At 41.6% G+C, this 20,547-nt stretch overlaps 1 protein-coding gene across 2 annotated transcripts; it reads left to right on the top strand.

Annotated features, from left to right (window-relative positions):
- The first annotated feature begins 6,382 nt into the window (after positions 1-6,382).
- On the top strand, positions 6,383-18,274 carry slc1a6 (solute carrier family 1 member 6). Of its 2 annotated transcripts, XM_061078131.1 has the most exons (10): positions 6,383-6,644; positions 6,749-6,886; positions 7,438-7,645; positions 15,466-15,508; positions 15,945-16,073; positions 16,197-16,381; positions 16,541-16,774; positions 17,028-17,222; positions 17,667-17,801; positions 18,076-18,274. In XM_061078131.1, the coding sequence occupies exons 1-10, from the start codon at positions 6,422-6,424 to the stop codon at positions 18,272-18,274; spliced, it is 1,689 nt and encodes a 562-aa protein (XP_060934114.1). In that variant the 5' UTR covers positions 6,383-6,421. The 2 variants fall into 2 exon arrangements, with proteins under 2 accessions (XP_060934114.1, XP_060934113.1); XM_061078130.1 differs by lacking the exon at positions 6,383-6,644 and having other exon boundaries at positions 6,754-6,886; positions 15,945-15,968; positions 16,212-16,381.
- The last annotated feature ends 2,273 nt before the right edge of the window (positions 18,275-20,547 follow it).

Here is a 20,547-nt window from a genome sequence, read left to right as displayed (position 1 = left end):
TCTGGTTCTGTTGCACTGAGGGAATCAAACAAGTGCGATTGGTTGTTGCCATGGTCAACATTCACATGAGCCCACAAGACTACATGAAACTACATCTTTCGTAACTGCACCACTCTTTTTAAAAGTTACATTTTGAGTGTTTTTCGAGTTTTGATTGGAATTCTAGAATATCTAGTCTTGGAGTCTGTGTGTTTGAAGTAGCGTTTGCTGAGAGTTAACAGATGATCCACCACAGATATGGATGCAACATTTTTAGATTTTTCATTTACTTTAGTATTTAGTTATTATCACCTCCAAAAATCTATTTATCCTGTACCTACACAACTGTAAAGCCAGGTAATGTTTTCTCATCTCGAAAAAGTAGTCAATGTTTTTGCTGTGCTTGTTTCATTCACTGCAATAGTCAGTACTTAGTACTGAATCTCTCTTCAACTTGGTTAACGTTCACTCTACCATCTACAACACATAATAAGCCCATGCTGACGAATCCAAGACTCTATGGTCCCAATGTGGTTTCTGTGGCCAGAACAGCTCCAACGTGTAGACACAGTTTTCAGGAGGTGCTCGACAAACACATTATAATCACACCAAAGGATTTTAGCCAGAATTTTTCACTTGCTGACAGTTTCTGGAGATTGCGGGGGAAAATCCTTAATCAGACACTATTTATGAACTGTCAAAGACATAATCAAATTCAACTATATATGTCACAGGCTCTGTGTTTCGAATCCAATAGTGTTGTGACCTGGTTTTGAGTGCAGTGACATAAGCTGCAGCCAATGAGAGGCAAGATGCAGCGTGAGAGCAAACCTGAGGATACCTGTTGCCGATGTATCCCAACACATTTCTATGGCTCATATTTTTCATTCCTTCCTCGTTTTTTCACAGCAAATCTGTGTTTTTCTCGCAGGAAAACAAATCCGGTCTCCAGCAGGATATTGTGTTATTTCCCCTGTTCCTTATCGCATATTTTTGTTCCAAAGCATAGTTTGGAGACCAGACAGATTTGTAAGATGTGTTCCATCTTGTGATCTCTGACACTGATCAGTCATGTAGTGTGCAAATGGCAATGACTTCAAGATTCGATTGAAAACAACAAGTACAGCAATCAGGTAACTTTACAAGTCATATAGTATGTACATGTCATACTGTATAGCATTTGGTGTAGCTACTGTATGTGGCCCATGTATGTAGCTTCACTTCTTAATCAAAACCCATAACCTAACCTTTAATTCCCTGTATGTGTCAGGTTCTAAAAACACTTATACGTCTGTTATCGAACTCAACAGAGTTTCTCCTTAGACTCTCACTGACTAGTTGCATCTATGTCTTTCAACTCCATATTCAAATTGTTGGGCTTAACCCTGAGGGGTTGTTTGATCTCAAACTAGACTTTAACCAGTTGTTGCACAGACTGAGCGACTCTTGTCATTTGAAAAGATTTAAGGTGAGGTGCTGTGTTCAGGAAAGTGGAGCGTTAGTGAAAAGAACTTAAGATCAGGAAACCAAATTGATGTGAATTTGATGGACTGCAAAAGGTTGGCTGGACAGTGTGTGTGTGTGTGTGTGTGTGTGTGTGTGTGTGTTTGTGTGTGTGTTTGTGTGTGTGTGTGTGTGTGTGTGTGTGTGTGTGTGTGTGTGTGTGTGTGTGTGTGTGTGTTGTGAGTTGTGAGTTCTGAGAAGGTCAGACCATATGAGAAACCTTTCCATGTGTGTCTGCTCATGAGAGGCGAGCAGCGAGACCGTGTCATTTTCCCACTCAGCTCCGGACACTCTCACACACTCTCACACACTCTCACTCACTCTCACACACTCTCACACACTCTCACACACTCTCTGAATCTGTTCGCCGCACTTGTGAAGCTGAGGTTTTTCACCTGACTTTGATTGGACTGACTGACACAGACTGTGAACTATGAGTGGTGAGTAGCCAGTGAGCAGCTGAAGTTTACAAAGTGAATTAGTATCAGTTATTACTCTGTATCAGAAATGGGTTACTAGGAGTAGACTATAATTATAACACATCTGGGAAACAGTAATTAACTAATATATTTCGATATTTATTTTATTTTAAAGTTATTATACATTTATGACAACCTACAGGCAATACATTTTTGATTTTGAAAGAACAATGTATGAGATTTATAAAAAAAAAGAAGCTTCGTGAATAAAATATATGTGCACAGGTTGATCTGAGCAACCGTTTACAGGGACTTTAATGTGGAAACCATAACAACTATAAACCAGTATTGTTGAGGCACATGCAGTAGCTTAAGATGGGATCCTTGTGTCCTAGTGTGTTTTAACATGTGAGTACGAAGTGTCTTTGTACCGAGGTGTGAAATCACAAGCTGCATGCCCTTCTACCAGCCGATGCTGACGGCCCTTAGTTCAATTTTAAAACATTTACTTGTGTTTAGTCCTGTAGTGGAAAAAATGACATCTTTGCCTATAAAAATATCAGTTTGCCACCTCAGGGTTAATGATTTTCTCCATTACTATGAGTATTAGAGATATTAATGTCCTTGTGTTTAGCTTATTATTGGATTGGTTTATCACCGGTTTGCTGCTCAGGTAACGCTGGATGTCTGTGTTGTCAGACAGAGGAGTGCCGACTCTGGTCTGACCAGGACTGAGCAGTTTCAGCCAGAGTTGGCAGGTTTAGGTCGCTGCTGAGGGAAGGGAGCGGCGACCCAGCTAGTATTGACCTGTATTGATATTATGTTAATAATATTTATATGTTAACATCCTGTAAATAACCCGGCGCCTCCGAAACTACTTCTGATTCTTTCCATCGTCATGCAACTGGTTCTAACAGGTTAGGTATTTCCTATAATTACTAATTCTACCCTACGTGTCAATTTGGAGTTAGGGTCAAACAAATGCACAACTCACAATCCAAGCAGCCTTGCGTCTAATGCATCAGACTTGGCTCGAGGATTACGAGTGGACCCTGGTGTTTTAGTGACTGGTCAGATGGTGCAAAGGAGATTGTTTGAAGTCAGCCTCGACAGATGGCATCAAAAATCAAAGCCATTGCTCATAAAATGGCACAAGACTGTGAGATTAAACTTTGCCAAAGAACATGAAAAGAGGCCTGATGGATATTGGCAGAACATTCCTTGGTGGGATGAAACCAAAATACGAATTTCTTTGGATCAGATGGGGTCCAGTATATTTGCTGTTAGCATTGCCAGGACCAGAAGAGTATTTAGCAACAAAACTCCTGCAGCAACAAGCAGCTTTAAAAGAGTATTTCGTGAAAAACATGTCTCCACAGATTCGTATTAGACTTGTCTCATCTGCACGCCGGTGGATTTAGTGTGTTAGTTGCTTTCATTACAATTTAATTAGTCAAACATTTCATTTTTTCCAATTAATTAGGCTCTATTCTTCTTTGGCTGTGGCTTTAAATCGAAACGCTGTGTTTCTATGTTAGTGATGATGACACTCATTGCCTTAATGCATTCCCTTGCCCCTAACCCTAACCATCACAACTAAATGCCTAACCCTAACCTAAATCTTATTCCAACTCTAACCCTAAAGCCAAGTCCTAACCTCAAACACCCCATTAAAAGTGGGTTCAGAAAGTGAGGACCAACCCAAATGTCCTCACTTTCCCAAAATGTCCTCACTCTGTAGGTTCTACACTCAGAATGGTCCTCACAAAGACATCTGTACAAGTACACACACACATATATTCTTGAACTCATTGACATAATGCATTTTATAGCCCCTTACCCAGTGGTGGGAAGTAAAAATACTTCGTTACTGTAATTAAGTAGATTTTTCACATATCTGTACTTTCCTGAGTACTGATTTTCCTGACGACTCCCTCCGCAGGTTCACCTTCAGAAACTTTGTTAAGAGTTTTACTTCCTCTAGATCAGCCATTTCCAAACTTAAGAATGCCGCGGCCCAATTTGAAAACTGAAAAATGTGTGCGTCCCACCCACACCTTTAATCACAACTATATGATCCACACACAGGACTAGAATCATACATATTATTAATTTTATAGCAAAATAATTGTATTTGAATAAAGGCATATGCAGTGCAAATAGGGTATTGTTAGAAATATATTCTTACTGTTTGTATAACAGAGCACAACAAGGATATCCGGGAGAAGACAAACACATTTGAGGCGTAGCCAAATATACTTAAGGTGTTTAAGCTGGGCCTCACTTGAGTCCTTTCTGTGAGTCCTCTTTTGAATTTTGAATGATTCAGTTGGACTTTCTGATTTTTGAAATTTGGCAGCAAAACGAAACTGTGTCCAGTGATTTTTTTCTTCTCTGTACTAGCACTGTGCAGGCTGTTAACAAAAGAGAAACTATCTTATTTTGTGTGCCTAGAACTTGTTTCCCTTTGCTGCTTTATCATAAGGGGCATTGTGTATCATTCCTGCTACTGATGAAAGGTCCATGTTTAGTGATATTTACAGAATTATTTAGTGGTTATACTGTGGTCTATTAGTGTTCTTAGCTAGACGAAAGAGGCACTTGTTTATTCTGTGTTGTACCTAGAAGTTCAGATGCACTCGTCCATTACTGTTTGAACCTCAGCATCTGGGGTTCCAAATTTGTAAAATTATACATTATATGTATATATTGTTGTTATAATTTTTCAGTCAGTTGAAATAACCCTAAAAGCAAGTCTTAATCTTCAACAGGCCTTTGGAACAGCGAGGAGTTCTCAGATGCTCAGTGCTCGTGTTAGTGCATCTATCCTTATTAGGGCTTTGTATTGACTTCCATTCATTGTGTACAGCCGGACCAAAAACAATAACGATAACAAAACCTCATAATGTGACTGCAAAAACAGATGTAGGTCCCCACAGTAATACCTGGACCACAAACGCACACGCGCGCACACACACACACACACACACACACACACACACACACACACACACACACACACACACACACACACGCACACACACACACACTATTCTGGTTATTCTGCATCTGACACAAAACTGAATAATGGCCTTGATTATCCTAGCTCATCCCACAACCTGCTCAACAATGGCTCCTTTACACACCATATGTAATACATATAAGTGAATCTCTAAACAATAGACAAAAGAAAATCAATAGTCAACAATGATACAAAAAGAATAGATGACGCCTCTGGAGACATACATTGTGTTAACCCCCCCGCCTCCCGGGAAAGTGTTGAAGTGCATTGTGATTACCTGGATGTAAAGGAGAAGCGGATAAGGAAGTCAGTGTCAGTGTTCTTTAGGTGCAGGCTTCAAGTGTGGTGCAGAGGGTGATTCACAGGAAACACTGTAGCCTAGATAGATAAGGACCAACCGCTACGTGCTGCACACAGACTGCTTCTTGTTTTCAGCAGAGGGAAACACGGTAAGACCACAGACTCTCGATATTTTGAAGTTTTATAGTGTTGATCCAGCTCTTATCTATTTGACCATATAAAAAGAGATCACAGTTAAGATTTAGATGCACAGATCTGAGATTGACTTACTTGCGGTGGTGGTAAACACAATGCAGAAGTACAAAAAAGCCTTGTGTGCAGTTGGGGAACCAGAACTACACAGAGTTAAGGTCATGAGGTGGAGTTAAAGTTAGAGGAGCAACAACAGGACCAATCTATCTATTCATTCTGTTTTGTATACATCGTCAGAGCCAGTGTTGGCTATAACTTGAAAACTCTAAATTATCATTGTTATGTCAGTGACTTTCCCTTTGTTTGTGCCTCACCCTCTTAATTGAATAATGATTTGTTCCAAGCCTGTAACGGAATATTAAGTATTGGTTTATGTGATTTTGGATTGTTGTAGAGCTGCAAAATGTTTACCATTGACAAATCTGTTGATATTAGTTCTGCTTTAATGGTAGAATCTTTTAGTCTGTAATATAGCAGAAAATATGGGGATACAGAGCCCAAAGTGATGTCTTTAAATTATTAATGGTTCAATAGCCATCAAAAATCCTCACATTTGAGAGGCTTGAACCACTGAATTTTAATATCTTTACTCAATATTGACTCTAAATGAAATCAATCTAAATTGTTGTTATGTTTTATCCATTACAGCACTATATAATATTAGTATAGAGAAATATATTAAATACCCTCCTGGGCTCTACAGTTTACATCTTCATGTTTCATGTTACCTGTAAATATTGACAGAGTTTCTTAAATCTTTCAAACGCAGCAGCGGTAAAGTGTTTGATTTGTTTTACCTCCCACACTTTTACATCATCTCTTTTTAAAAATGTATGCTTTCCACTCTGTGTGAATATTGTCATTTTCCATGTTAGTGGACACTTTATATGCTTTTAACATTGTCATCAGTCAATGAGACAATCGTCGGCATAATGTGACAAAATACATCTCTCCCTGCTTAGTTTCCCAGGAGACCTGCCTTTTGGACCAGGTGCTGGAGCTGATTATGAACGAGAAGCCCCCCGCAAGTACGAGTCTTTTCCTAAACGAGGACGCGGACAAACCCCCCTTGCCGGAGAGAGGAGACCTGAGGAGGCGTTTGCGCAGGGGAATGGAGAGGAGAGCCATCACCATGAAGGAGAGGATGGGCTCCATCAGCAGGGGCAGTGTCAAAGCTTTCCTTAAGAGGAACTTGTTTGTCCTGTTCACCGTCGCGGCTGTGGCTCTGGGTGAGTTCAGAGTTCAGCAGCGTTTTCTCTGCAGACCACTGACTTTATCTGACTTTTTGTGTTAATTTGTGCCTTTTTGTGTGTGTGCATGCAAATGTGTTCAGGTGTAATGCTGGGCTTTGCTCTGCGCCCCCACAATATGTCCATGAGGGAGATCAAGTACTTTGCCTTTCCTGGGGAGCTCCTCATGAGAATGCTGCAGATGCTGGTGCTGCCTCTCATCGTCTCCAGTCTGGTCACAGGTTGGATTTGAACGAGCACAGAAGAACAAACACACTTAACGCTCACAAAGTGTAAATTACAGGGGATTACTGGTTTGCTTTCCACCAGTTTTACTCCTCCGTATGTGCACAAAAAAATGCAACGACAAATTTTTCACCTAACTTAGTGGTAAAATTAAGATCTCAGGAGCGCTATGCTGAATACTGTCTGCCTGCTGAGGACAGTAAAACCTTTATGGATGCTTTGACAGACCACCATATGGGTCAGTGTGTGTGTGTGAGAGAGAGAGAGAGAGAGAGAGAGAGAGAGAGAGAGAGAGAGAGAGAGAGAGAGAGAGAGAGAGAGAGAGAGAGAGAGAGAGAGAGAGAGAGAGAGAGAGAGAGAGAGAGAGAGAGAGAGAGAGAGAGAGAGAGAGAGAGAGAGAGAGAGAGAGAGAGAGAGAGAGAGAGAGAGAGAGCTACATACACCTCTAAATATAGTTGTTATATCTCAAATTTAATAAAAGTTGAAAACAATAAACAAAACTTGCAGCAGACTGATAGAATTCTAAAGTGACTGTCCTCTGTTTTAGGTATCTCCTCCTTGGACAGCAAGGCGTCAGGTAAGATGGGTATCCGTGCAGTGGTCTACTACATGGTGACCACCCTGATTGCTGTGTTCATTGGCATCGTCATCGTGATGATCATCCAGCCGGGCAAAGGCAGCAGAGACAGTCCTTTGGCCAAAAGTGGAAACATTGAACCTGTTCAGGCTGCTGACGCTTTTCTGGATCTCATCAGGTAACAACAGCTTGGGAACCTGATTGATATGGGAAATTGCACAGGAGTTGTTACTTTATCAAGCTTGTAGCAGCAATTTCTATTTTACTGCTACTGGTGGCTGAGTTGGGTTTGATCCTGACGCATGTATAAAAGATGAGGAGTAGAGGTTTGTCCGGTTGGTCCCTTTGGCCATTTATTGTAGAAAAAAGATGGTTTACAAATTGCTTGAAACAAACTAAATACATTCAACTAAAGAGTCTCTCGTAGAGCACATTGAACGTCACAAAACATGGTCAAAAAAGTGTTGCCTCGCTCAGCCACGCCCAGATGCTCTTGTGGCTGGCTCTTTAAGCCTTTCCTCTTGGCTCCACCCTTCGCCTCTCAGGTTCAGTTCAGGCGTCCTGTAGGTGGGGTAAAAACACCTACAGACAGTGTCACTCTCACACACACACACACGCATGGCTAATAAAGAAAGATAACAAAGCTTAATATGGCTCCTACATACCGGCCCCTAATTGTGTTTGTAGAGGCAAAGACAATTATTTAAATTACAAATGAGCCATTTCTACTTGCAGTTTACTTATTTTCAATCATTTGGCAATCTTAAACATGATCTCAAAATATGAACTCAAAGTGAATAAATGAACTTATCTTGAACTCTTTTGGTGTTCAGGATTTTCCTTACAGGAACTGTCATCACCCTCGAGCAGTAAACAGATTTTGGACACTGGCCTCTCCAGTACACTCGTCTTTGTTTGCAGCTTCACCACGCGGACATGGCCTCTGGCATCAGGCTTGGCCTCTAAGACTCTTCCCAGTAGCCAGTAGCTGCGAGGAGCGTTGTTATCTGCTATTAGTACAATGTCGCCTGGGACGAAGTTTCTTCTGGTTCTTGACCACTTTTGTCTTTCCTGGAGGAGGGGGAGGTATTCTAGCAGCCATCTCTTCCAGAATAGTTCAGCTATATACTGGACCTGTCTCCAGCGTCTTCTGTGGTAAAGGTCAGAACTTGAAAAGACTCCAGGGGGCAGAAGTGGGTTAGTTCTGTACAGAAGTATGTGATTGGGAGTTAGGGCTTCTAAATCTTGTGGGTCATCAGATACCTTTGTTATAGGCCGGCTGTTGAGAATTGCCTCTACTTCACAGAAAACAGTGGTTAGGCCTTCATCATCTAAAGTTTGCTGCTTCAATACTGAACATAAGACATGCCTTATCATTCGGATGAGGCGTTCCCAGAACCCACCATGGTGAGAGGCAGTGGGGGGATTGAAGCTCCACTGAACTCCGTCCTTCCTTAGAGTTTGTTGGATCTTTTTGTGTTCCATGGCTTGAAGTGCTTCTCTCAGCTCTCTCTCTGCACCTACAAGGTTAGTGCCATGATCTGATCTCATGTGTTGTGCTGTGCCTCTTCGACACAAAAAACGTCTGATGGCATTGATGCAAGAGTCTGTGGTTAAAGAACAGGCCACCTCCAGATGTACTGCTCGGCTGGTCATGCAGGTAAAGATGACGCCATACCTTTTCAGCATGCTCCTGCCCCTTCTCACCTCAAAAGGGCCGAAGTAGTCAAGACCAACATTCGTAAATGGTGGCAAGTCTGTGACAAGTCTTTCCCCTGGCAGATCAGCCATCTTTTGTTCACCAGGTTTTCCTCTGTTCTTTCTGCAAGTCACACAGTGAGAGAGAACCTTTCGTGCAGCAGTGTTTGCCTTTACAATCCAGTATGTTTTTCGTACCTGGGATAGCATATGGTTCCTTCCTCCATGTCCAGTTTGAGCATGGATGTGGCGCAGGATCAGAGTGGACACGTGGTGGTCTTTGGCCAGAATGGCAGGGTGTTTCCTTTCCTCCGGCATTGCTGATCTCCTTAGACGCCCACCCACTCTGAGGATGCCACCATCCAGCACCGGATCCAGTCTGTAGATGCTGCTGCCTTTTCTCACACAGGATGCTCCCTCTTGCAGCATGCTGATTTCCTGTGGGAAACTTTGTCTCTGCACATAGGTAAGTATTGTATTTTCTGCTCTTTTTAGATCTTCAGCTGTTATTGATTCTTTCATGTCACACTTAACTGACCTTGTGTTTATTCTGGTTGCCTTTTGATACTGACAGTCTTTCTTTGAGTCCTTTCTTTTCTGCACCAAGTTCCTCAATGCATTCTTCACTTTCATTATCCATGCAACAGCTACTCTCAACTTCAGCCAATCTGAAAAGTAATTGAGTAACTTGTCTGTGGGCCTTTCCTCACATGTCTGCATGATGGAATTAACTGTTACAGATTTTCTGACCTCTGGGTCATCCATACAAAGCTGACTCCTGTCTATTGGTTCATTTGGCCAATCCTCTTCTGATGACCAGAGGAACTCTGGTCCACAGATCCATCTTTGATTCCTCATGAACCTCTCTGCACTCACACCTCTAGAGCAGTCGTCAGCAGGGTTTCGCTTTGTGTTAATATGTCTCCACTGAGACACTTGTGTGGCTTCCCTAATCCTAGATGTCCTATTCGCCACATAGGTGTGGAAGCGAGTGTGGTCATTTGAGATGTATTTTAACACAGCTGTACTGTCAGACCAAAACACTGACTTATCTCTTGTTGATGGTAGTTCTGCTTTGAGCATTCTGTCCACTTTGACTGACAAAGCTGCTGCGGCTAGCTCCAGCCTCGGGATGGTCTGCCTTTTTAATGGAGCTACTCTCGCTTTGCCCATCAAGAATGCTACATGGACTTTTCCCTTTGCGTTAGTCATTCTGAGATAGCTGGCTGTTCCATAGCCTAGCTCACTGGCATCAGAGAAATGGTGGATCTGGCTGTGCACTGACTCACCAAAATGACTTGGCTTGAAACAGCGTGGTACCTCAAAGCCTTCAAGCATTGACAGACTGCTGTTCCAATTTGTCCACTGCTCCGATAGAGTGAGGGGAATGGTCACGTCCCATCCAAAGTTCTGTCTGCAAAGTTCCTGCAACAACAGTTTAGCTGGCAAAGTAAGTGGACACAGAAAGCCTAAGGGGTCGTATATTGAGCTTACCATGGATAGGATGCCCCTTCTGGTAAGTGCACGTTCACTGATTGTGCTGTTGAACTTAAAGGAGTCACCTTGCACGCACCATTGAAGTCCTAAGGCTCTCTCCATGGGCAATTGATCTTTGTTCAAGTCCAATTTCTTTACCTCTTTGGCTCTGTCCTCTGGTGGAACAGTAGCAAGGACAGCTCTGCTGTTGCTTATCCACTTTGATAAATGAAATCCTCCTCGGTGACAGACTGTGGTGAGGTTTGAGATCAGCTCTACTGCTTCCTTTTCTGTGGACACAGATTTTAAACAATCATCCACATAAAAGTTCTGCAATATTGTCTTTGTTACCTCAGGAGGGAAGTTGCCTGCATTGTCCTCTGCAGTCTTTCTGAGTGCAAAGTTTGCAATGCTGGGTGAAGAGACCGCTCCAAATAAATGAACAGTCATTCGGAATTCTGCAGGAGCATCATCCACATTTCCATGTGGCCACCAAAAGAAGCGCAAGAAGTCTGTATCACCTTCTGTGACCTTGACCTGATGGAACATGGCCTGTATGTCTGCCATCAGTGCTACTGGCTCTTTTCGGAAACGTGTGAGCACTCCTATCAGTGTGCTTGTCAGATTTGGGCCTTGGAGTAGTTCAGAGTTGAGGGATGTCCCCTGAAATGTTGCACTGCAATCGAACACTACTCTGATGGTCTTCTTCTTTGGGTGATATACCCCATGATGAGGGATATACCAAACTTTCCCATGAGTTCTGTTCACCTGTGCTGGGGGAACCATTTCAGCATAGCCCTTATGAATGACATCACTCAGGAACTCTCTGTACTCCTTTTGATAATTCAGATCTCTTTTGAACTTCCTTTTCAGATTCAAAAGGCGTTGTTCTGCAATCACACGGTTGTTAGGCATCGTAACTTTATCAGCTTTAAAAGGTAAGTTAATGCAGTAGTGACCCTCTATCACTTTAACAGATTCATTGGCAATGTTCAAGAACTTCTTGTCATCTACTGACATTTCACTCTTTTCATCATATGCTCTCTCAATTAAATCAGTGTTGTATTGACTCACCAGAAGTTCTTGCAGGTTAACCAGGGAGATCCTATTAACAGTCACTGTGGTCTTGTCCACACCTTTACTGCATCCTCCCAATGGACCATTGACTACCCATCCTAGTAGGGTTTTTACAGCATAGGGCCCATCTTCTTGTGAGTTGATCACCTGCCAGGGTTCCATCAAATTTGCTGCATTCATGCCAATTAGTAAATCAATGTCAGAGTCTATTTGTAGTAATTGAACTTCACTGATATAAGGCCATTTCCTTAAATCCGCCTGTGTTGGGATGTCGTCCTTTGTCACTGGCATAGACCTTTGAGTGAAGACCTCAGGTAAAGGAAAGAAATTGTTACTTTTCAGTTCGCACACTTCTAGACCTGACACCAACAAACTCTTGACAGGCCGTTCTTGTGCCATTGTTTTTAGCAAAACAGTTGTTGGTTTCCCTTCCAGACTCAATTTCTGCGCCAGCCTCTCCGTGCAGAATGTTGCTGAACTGCCTGGATCGAGAAAAGCATAAGTTTGAATGATTCTGTTGCCTTTCACAGACTTCACTTGAACAGGTAAGATTGAAAGTGCACATTTAGAGTTCCCGGCCCCATTATGCCGACAAACATTGGACTTCACCTCTTTGATATTCTTTGGTGACTCTGCTAACTTTGAGGTCTCACCTTTGACCTGAAAGTTGATGTGAAGCACACTGGGATGGCTTCGGTTGCAGATGTTGCATGACAGACGCGCATGACAGTCTTTGCTTCTGTGTCCTATACGCAAGCATCCAAAACAGAGTGCCTTTTCCTTTAAAAGATTCAACTTTTCCCTGTGTGTTTTCTTCCTGAAGTCAGAGCAGTGCTCCAGACTGTGAGCACCATCACAGCAGAGGCATGGGGATTTGACATCACTGTCCATTTTTGAAGTCACTGGAGTGGTTACTGCCGCCACATTAGCTGCATAATTAACCTTGGGCCTAAACATGGGCTTGCTTTCCTCTGGCCTTTTACTCCTACTAGCAACTGAATCTTGGATTTCTCCAAATACTGGGTTGGAACATATCTTTGCCTGTTTCTCAATGAACTGTACAAGATCTGCAAATGTTATCCTGCTGTTGCCATCCAGTTTCTCCTGAGCTTTAGTCCTCCACTTATCCCGAAACTTGTAGGGTAATTTCATGACTAAGGCTTTCAAGGTAGATGCAACATTCAGTTCACTCATGTAATCCAGTTTTGTCATGGCATTACAGCATCCTTTCAGAAACAGAGCATAGTCATTCAATGCCTTTGGGTCTTCAGGCTTCAGGATAGGCCAATTAAGAGCTTTCTTAATGTAAGCGGTGGAAATTTTAAACTCATTGCCAAAATGTTCCTGTAACAAGCGTTTGGCTCTGAGATAACCCTGATCTCCATCCATGTGCTGACAGCTCTTTACTAGGTCCCTAGCTTGGCCCTTTGTATATTGTTCAAGGTAAAACAATCTGTCTTGTCCATTGTCTGTTTTCCTCTCAATGTTATGTTCAAAAGAGTTCATAAATGACCTAAACTCTAAGATATCTCCATCAAAGACAGTAACACTTTTAGGTGGCAATGTAGATAATTGCTGCTGTCTGAGAAGCATAGACGTGATTTCATTTTGTCTATTCAAGATCGCAATTAGACTAATGGGATCTACATTGTCCTGTAATGACCTGTACTGCCCTTGTTCAGGCAGCATAGGACCTGCCATGTCTTTCCCGGAGTTTACAAGATCAACCAGCGGTCTGTATTCTGTACTGAGCTCAACTTTGTCAGAGTGATCAATGGATTTCTCCTTAATAAGTTTCAGAACATCATTACCTCCTTGAGTTGCACGATCTGCCTGTAGATTCAATGTAGACTGTGACCTTTGATCTGGACCCACGGCCTCTGGGGTTTCCTGGAGTAACCAGTGTCCTCTATGGTCACCCAGTTCACCTTGTCTGCTGCGTGCTTGAAACAAAGGGATGTGTTTCACTTGATCCTTTGGTCGAACAATCCTTTCCTCAAATATGTTGGGTGTGTGAGCCACTTGTTGCAGTGTGTCGATGTTGTCGAGTTCCAGGTTCCTTTCCTCGAAGTACACATTCATGCCATCAGCTGGGGTAGAAGCCACTTGCTCCTCAGCACCAGCATACACTGCAAGCCTGGCATTTGTAGCAGACAATTCAGCTTCAAAATTCAAAGTCTCCATTTGCCTTCTAATTTTTTCTCTTTCCTTCGTTAAAAGTTCTTCTTTTTCTTCTAAAGCTTGCCTTTCTTTCATAGCATCAGCCTTTGCTAAAAGTGCTGCCCTCTCAGCCTGTGCCACCAGACGAGCTGAAGCTGAACTTGATATTGAACTTTTAGATCCCCTACTAACTGAAGAGATGCTGTCTTTGGGACTAATATCATCTTTCTCTGTTGGAGGTGCAACAACAGGACATGATTGAATCCATTCTTCAGCCCTTGTCTTAAACTCCTCAAAATGAATCCTCTTCGGTTCATACCACTCTCCTGTGTCTGTAACACATTCATCCTTTGATAAAAGCTCTTGATATCCTTTGTGTAATTCATTAAACTCCTCAAACATAAATATATATTCCTGCAAGTTCTTCTTTACTTGCTCCAGGTTTGCTGGATCAGACATGAGTTCAGTCATCCTATTCATTTTGCGAGTCAAAGCAGCCAATTTATTCCTTCTAACTTGTTTTTCTTCCTTTTTCTCAAACTCAAACATTTCTCTTTGCCTTTCAGAATCAACAGCATGGTCAGCCATATTGGAAACTGAAGCTCTTTGTTCAGCTTGACAAACTCAAAGTCCTTTTTTCTTCAAAAATATAAATCAATATTCAACAAAAATGATTCTTCTTCAGGCAATAAACAAGATTCCTTTAAAGTTTCTTCATACACATACCGATTTCTGCAGATTCAGTTGGATTAAATCTTGGTCCTCTACCACTCCCGAGTGGCACATGCACCTGAATTCAGACTTCAACTTCCTTTGTTCCAGTATCCATCCATCCAATGTTGCTTTTTTTTCCAAGGTCAACCATCCAAGGGACTTTTTTGACTAAATGTAGCAGCAATTTCTATTTTACTGCTACTGGTGGCTGAGTTGGGTTTGATCCTGACACATGTATAAAAGATGAGGAGTAGAGGTTTGTCCGGTTGGTCCCTTTGGCCATTTATTGTAGAAAAAAGATGGTTTACAAATTGCTTGAAACAAACTAAATACATTCAACTAAAGAGTCTCTCGTAGAGCACATTGAACGTCACAAAACATGGTCAAAAAAGTGTTGCCTCGCTCAGCCACGCCCAGATGCTCTTGTGGCTGGCTCTTTAAGCCTTTCCTCTTGGCTCCACCCTTCGCCTCTCAGGTTCAGTTCAGGCGTCCTGTAGGTGGGGTAAAAACACCTACAGACAGTGTCACTCTCACACACACACACGCATGGCTAATAAAGAAAGATAACAAAGGTTAATATGGCTCCTACAAAGCTATTTTGAAAGCGTCCACATATAAGTAATAGTAATTTACAGAAATGCAGAGAGTTATATGAGGAAATTGATACTACTCTCATATGCACACTAAATATGAAGCTACGATCAGTAGCCTGTTAGTTTAGGTCAGCAGTGGCCAAGCAACAACTCAGAAAAACACCACAAACAACATGTAATTCCACTTTATTAAACGGTTATTGATTAACAATGTGTAATATTAGAACATTTACAAATGACTGTTTTCTGTTTAATTAACCTTGTTTGGTTTTAATTTCAGAAACATGTTCCCCCCCAATCTGGTAGAAGCTTGTTTCAAGCAGGTGAGACCCTCTTTTTTCTATTTTCATTCTTTGAATCCCAAAAAAGGTCCTCGAATTTTATGTTTCATGATTTATCAAACTAGTTCAAATAATAACAAAGGGAATAAATCAAATACAGAAAACATGTTAAATTCAGTAAAAAGCATAACCACAAGCCTTAAATTCAAGCTGCACTTAATTGTACGCACTAATAGATATCAGTCCATTCCAGATTTCTTTCATCTAGATCCATACATTTTTCCCTGGGAAACTGTTGAAACCATCAAATAAATAATAATATGAAAACCCTATCTCTAAATGTCCAATAAAGAGAAGACAAATCCAGGATCCGTCCCCTGATCTGGATCCACATCCAAATATTTATGGGTCTGTCAGACTTTTAGACCCAAACAGAACGTATGCATCATTTCAGTTAATGCCACCGACTCTCTTTCAGTATAAAACAGTTTACAAGAAGACTGTTCATACACGGAACGTGACGGTGACCCTGAACCTCACCGACTCCCTCAACGTGACAGAGTCTGACCTGAGCATGAACCTCAGCAGGGTGCTGCACACCATACAGGTGAGTACTCTGGGGAATTACACGATTACTGAAAAGGAGTAAACTTGTATATAATGAACTGTATGTCCACTTTAACAGAAGTATAATCTGTAAACTCTTCCGTTTGTCTCTCCTCTACGACAGGAAACAGTGGAGGAGACGATCCCCATGTCCGGCTCCTCCAATGGAGTGAATGCTCTGGGTCTGGTGGTCTTCTCCATGTGCTTCGGTCTGGTCATTGGCAACATGAAGCAGCAGGGCCAGGCTCTTAGGGATTTCTTTGACTGCCTGAATGAAGCCATCATGAGACTGGTGTCCATCATCATCTGGTCAGTAAACACTCAACAGTCAACAAGTAAAACCTAATTCTTCATTGGTCCCTCATCTTGGTTTCTTGTGCTCCATATGCCTCGCACATCCTGCATGTCTGTATCTTTGTATCCATCTTCTACGAAAACTCTCTCATCACCTCTGCATCACTCCACCAGGTACGCTCCAGTGGGCATCCTGTTCCTGATTGCAGGGAAAATAGTGGAGATGAAGGATCTGGCCGAGGTGGGCGGTCAGCTGGGGATGTACACCGTGACGGTCATTGTGGGTCTCCTCATCCACGGCCTCTTTGTGCTACCGATGCTTTACTTCATGGTGACCAGGAAGAATCCCTACAGCTTCATCGGTGGTCTGCTGCAGGCCCTCATCACGGCCCTGGGGACGTCATCCAGGTGAGTCTGCTCGTCTGTCCTTCTCAGACAATGGGAATCAGGACACTTGCCCATATTGTATGGTGTCAATGTCCCTGAATGCAGAAATACAGGTAATGTAAACATTTGCCAATAAATTGAAAATCAAATGTTAAATATAATACTAAACGCACCGATTTAAAAATAACATTAAATATATTAAATAAACTTTAAGCATTTTGTGTCTAACTGGTGTCAAACCACCATGGGTCCTCACTCTCCTTGCCGCCTCCAGCTCTGCTACCCTGCCTATCACCTTCCGCTGTCTGGAGGAGATCAACCATGTGGATAAAAGGGTGACACGCTTCATCCTCCCCGTGGGCGCCACCATCAACATGGACGGCACCGCCCTCTACGAGGCTGTGGCAGCCATCTTTATCGCTCAAGTTAATGACATGGACCTAAACTTTGGCCAGATTCTCACCATCAGGTGACACTTTGTTTGTTTTTGTTTTGGGGGAGTAAAGTAAAAAAAAACCATTCAAAATCATGTTGCACAATCTGTGTCCAGCATTGTTCTCTGACCTGTGACCATGTGATCACAGTTTATTTACTCAATGACTCACCTTCTCAGATGTTTTTATGTGTTGATGAAAGAGTCATACATCAAATACCATGTCAGCAAATTATACACAAATATGTATCGGTATATAATTCTTGATATAAGGTGTAAAATGTCCTTAATTTTACAGAACATACTATATATTGTAATTGTGTAATCAACGTAACTTTTGGTAGATTTACATCATTTTACAATTTCTGCTGTGCCTTTATTATTCTACTACTCCCACCAGCAGTGCACATGTGCTGTTTGTTTATTTCGCTTTATTAAATGTCTTCACTCTCCTCTCCATCCCTCCCACCGCCCACTCAGTATCACGGCAACTGCTGCCAGCATCGGAGCAGCAGGCATCCCTCAGGCTGGCCTGGTTACCATGGTGATCGTATTGACATCGGTGGGACTGCCCACAGAGGACATAACACTGATCATCGCCGTGGATTGGTTCTTGTGAGTTACCACTAAATGTCAGCTTGATGGGGATTGGCCTGTGTACTGTGCTGTGGCTCTGCCAGCCTAAATGTCATAGAAAAGCTTTAGAGAGCACAGAAGTCCCACCACTACAAAGGTTACTGATGCATAATGCAGGGCGACGGATTAGAAAGTGTGTACAGAGGCACAGTGTGAGTGTTTTCATTGCAGATATACCATAATGTTTTGTTTCTTTATGTCTTGAACTATCCATCTCTCCTTATCTGAATCTTTCTCTCTCTCATCACCCCAGGGACCGCCTGCGTACCACCACCAACGTGCTGGGGGACTCGCTCGGGGCCGGCATCGTGGAGCACCTCTCCCGCGGAGAGCTACAAAATCAGGATGATGAGGTGCGCAACTCTGTCATCGAGGAGAATGAGAAGCCCTACCAGCTCATCTGCCAGGAAAACGACACCATCAAGCACCACAACAGTGAGACCACAATGTGAAAAAATACAACCACACTCAAAGGGGCTTCATGTGCCATTTCAGCTAGAAAGTTGGCTTGCTGTGGTGCAGGAGAATAAAATCTTTCTTGGTCGACTCACCCAGTGCTCGAGGTTCCCAGAGTGTCCCAAACTCGTAACTTACCCTCCAATACAATCTGTCTGGGAAACACGGTGATACACAGCCGGATGCGTGGCTGCTTGGTGATATGCACACACACTTGTTAGGAATGGTTTTATAACCACCGCTGTCTATCTGATTCCATGCTAGTGATGTGATACTAAATCAGATTGAAAAACTCAGTATGTCATTAAGAAAAAGTTTAGTATGTCAAATAAAGATGAAAGTCATTTTTAAATCATTTCAAACAATCAGTCAAACAAATTCCTACCAGCATCAGTGTGAGAATACACAGTATTAACAAAGACAAACTCCATTCATCCAGTTTCCAATTCACTCAGCTAGCTCTTTTGAATGGCTTAGCATTTCTTTGCAAATATTTTTTTGTAATACATCATACATCATAACTACCTCTAACAGGACTTTTAGATACATTGAAATAGTCAATGGAGCATGTCAACAGAATATTAATAGATCAGTTGCTCAGCTGTTAAAGATCCCATATTTAACATATTTTCTTCTGTTCTTAAAGTGTGCTTGCACAAGACACTGGACCACAGTGGGAAGGAGAATCTTTACCACTTATTACTTTAAGATTTGATATGTTGCAAGTGACTTGTTAGAATGTTTAAATCTCGCTGCTTTCTTATAAGTGTACAGCATATATATTTGCAAGTATTTCCTGTATTTCTTTGGTGATATTGCTTTAAACTATGGGCATATGACTGTACTCCTACACTAATTGTAATTATAACCGCAGTAATACTTGTTCTGAAACAATTTCTTCTCCCTGATCCATGATCCATTTTTCTTTTTCCACAATTAATAGCTATTGTTTTAGAAAATTTGATGTGCTTCATACTTTGGATTTTTTTTATCATTTAAAAAAAAAAAACAGTGTTTTAATTAGTTCCCAGTTTTCTACATTAAACCAAAAAAACAAACATGCAATTAAATTTTGGTATATTTAGACTGGAATGATGTATTTGTATTGTTTTGTGAAAATGTGCTGTGAATAAAGTTGGTCAATGCTTTCAGGAATTGAATGTACAGTTGCTTTATGCTTTTTGGTGTTTTAGAGGAAAGTGTAGTGCAAAGTGAAAAGGTTTATAGTTCAGTTGGAAGTTCGTAGGACTTTGTGCCACTTTTGTGCTCATTGAGAGGTTTCTCTTTAGTTTTGATGCTTATGACAGTTTATGAAAAATGTGACAAATAAATGGCTCAGGAATTGAACCGTGATTCTAATTATTGTGTTTGTGGCTACCCCTGGTGGAGGATATTCTCCTGGCTAGAAACCCTCATCCTCATATAAACATGTTGATATATCAAATTAGTTTTAGTTGCATGGGTTCTGTGTTACAACCATTTTTATATGATTTGTTGTTGCCTAAAAATCTTTAGTAATTCTCAGAAAATGTGTTATTGTATTTCGTGGCAGTTTGCATGTTTCGAAACTGACCCAGATTTCTCCAATTGACCCACAATAATAACTTTATACTCTCTTCCTTCACAGAGATGTTAGAATAACATGTGTTTTTTTTGGCAGACAAGATTTAGAGCCTTGTTTTGTGTTTGGTCTCCTAGATTCGAACCTTCCTGAGATGTGCTTTAGCAGCTCAGTGAGATGTACACAGCAGCCGGTGCTTTGAGCTACATGCTAACAGCATCATGCTGAACTGCTTAGGGCAGAACTGGAGGAATTCATAAAAACACCTGATATTGAATTGACATTTTAATAAAAATCTGTTAAATTCATAATGCACCAAATATTTGAGATTTTCAACCTGAACCAAAGTGCAGCATGGATAAATACAATGTTGTGTAATGCAAAATGCAGACACGCAAGACATATCCAGAAAAAGACAGACGAGACGGTTTGAGTCATTATTTCAGATTAATTTATAAAATTTCCGACTTGAGATACTGTGTTTAAACATACAGTGCATTCTTCTACAATACAATACTTGTGTGTTTCACACACAGTTGAGCCCTCTAAGTTTTAACAGCCTTGCCATGTAGTGAACTGAATCATGAATACTTTGGCATAGTTTAGTGACATACTATTGGTGAAAAAGACAAATGTAAACTGCAGATAGATATTGAAATAGCTGGTTGATGTCTGAGGGCTTGATTTAAAAAGACTGACACGGGTTAA

Source organism: Limanda limanda, chromosome 9, assembly GCF_963576545.1.
Source record: "Limanda limanda chromosome 9, fLimLim1.1, whole genome shotgun sequence".
NCBI classification, from domain to species: domain Eukaryota; kingdom Metazoa; phylum Chordata; class Actinopteri; order Pleuronectiformes; family Pleuronectidae; genus Limanda; species Limanda limanda.
This window is presented reverse-complemented; position numbering and strand designations above follow the sequence as displayed.

Bases quoted from the DNA above. Each gene is read 5' to 3' on its own strand.
- slc1a6 (XM_061078131.1), top strand. From the start codon at position 6,422: ATGAACGAGAAGCCCCCCGCAAGTACGAGTCTTTTCCTAAACGAGGAC. The intron at 6,645-6,748 runs GTGAGTTCAGAG...AAATGTGTTCAG, and splicing joins CGTCGCGGCTGTGGCTCTGG to GTGTAATGCTGGGCTTTGCT. The intron at 16,775-17,027 runs GTGAGTCTGCTC...TGCCGCCTCCAG, and splicing joins GCCCTGGGGACGTCATCCAG to CTCTGCTACCCTGCCTATCA.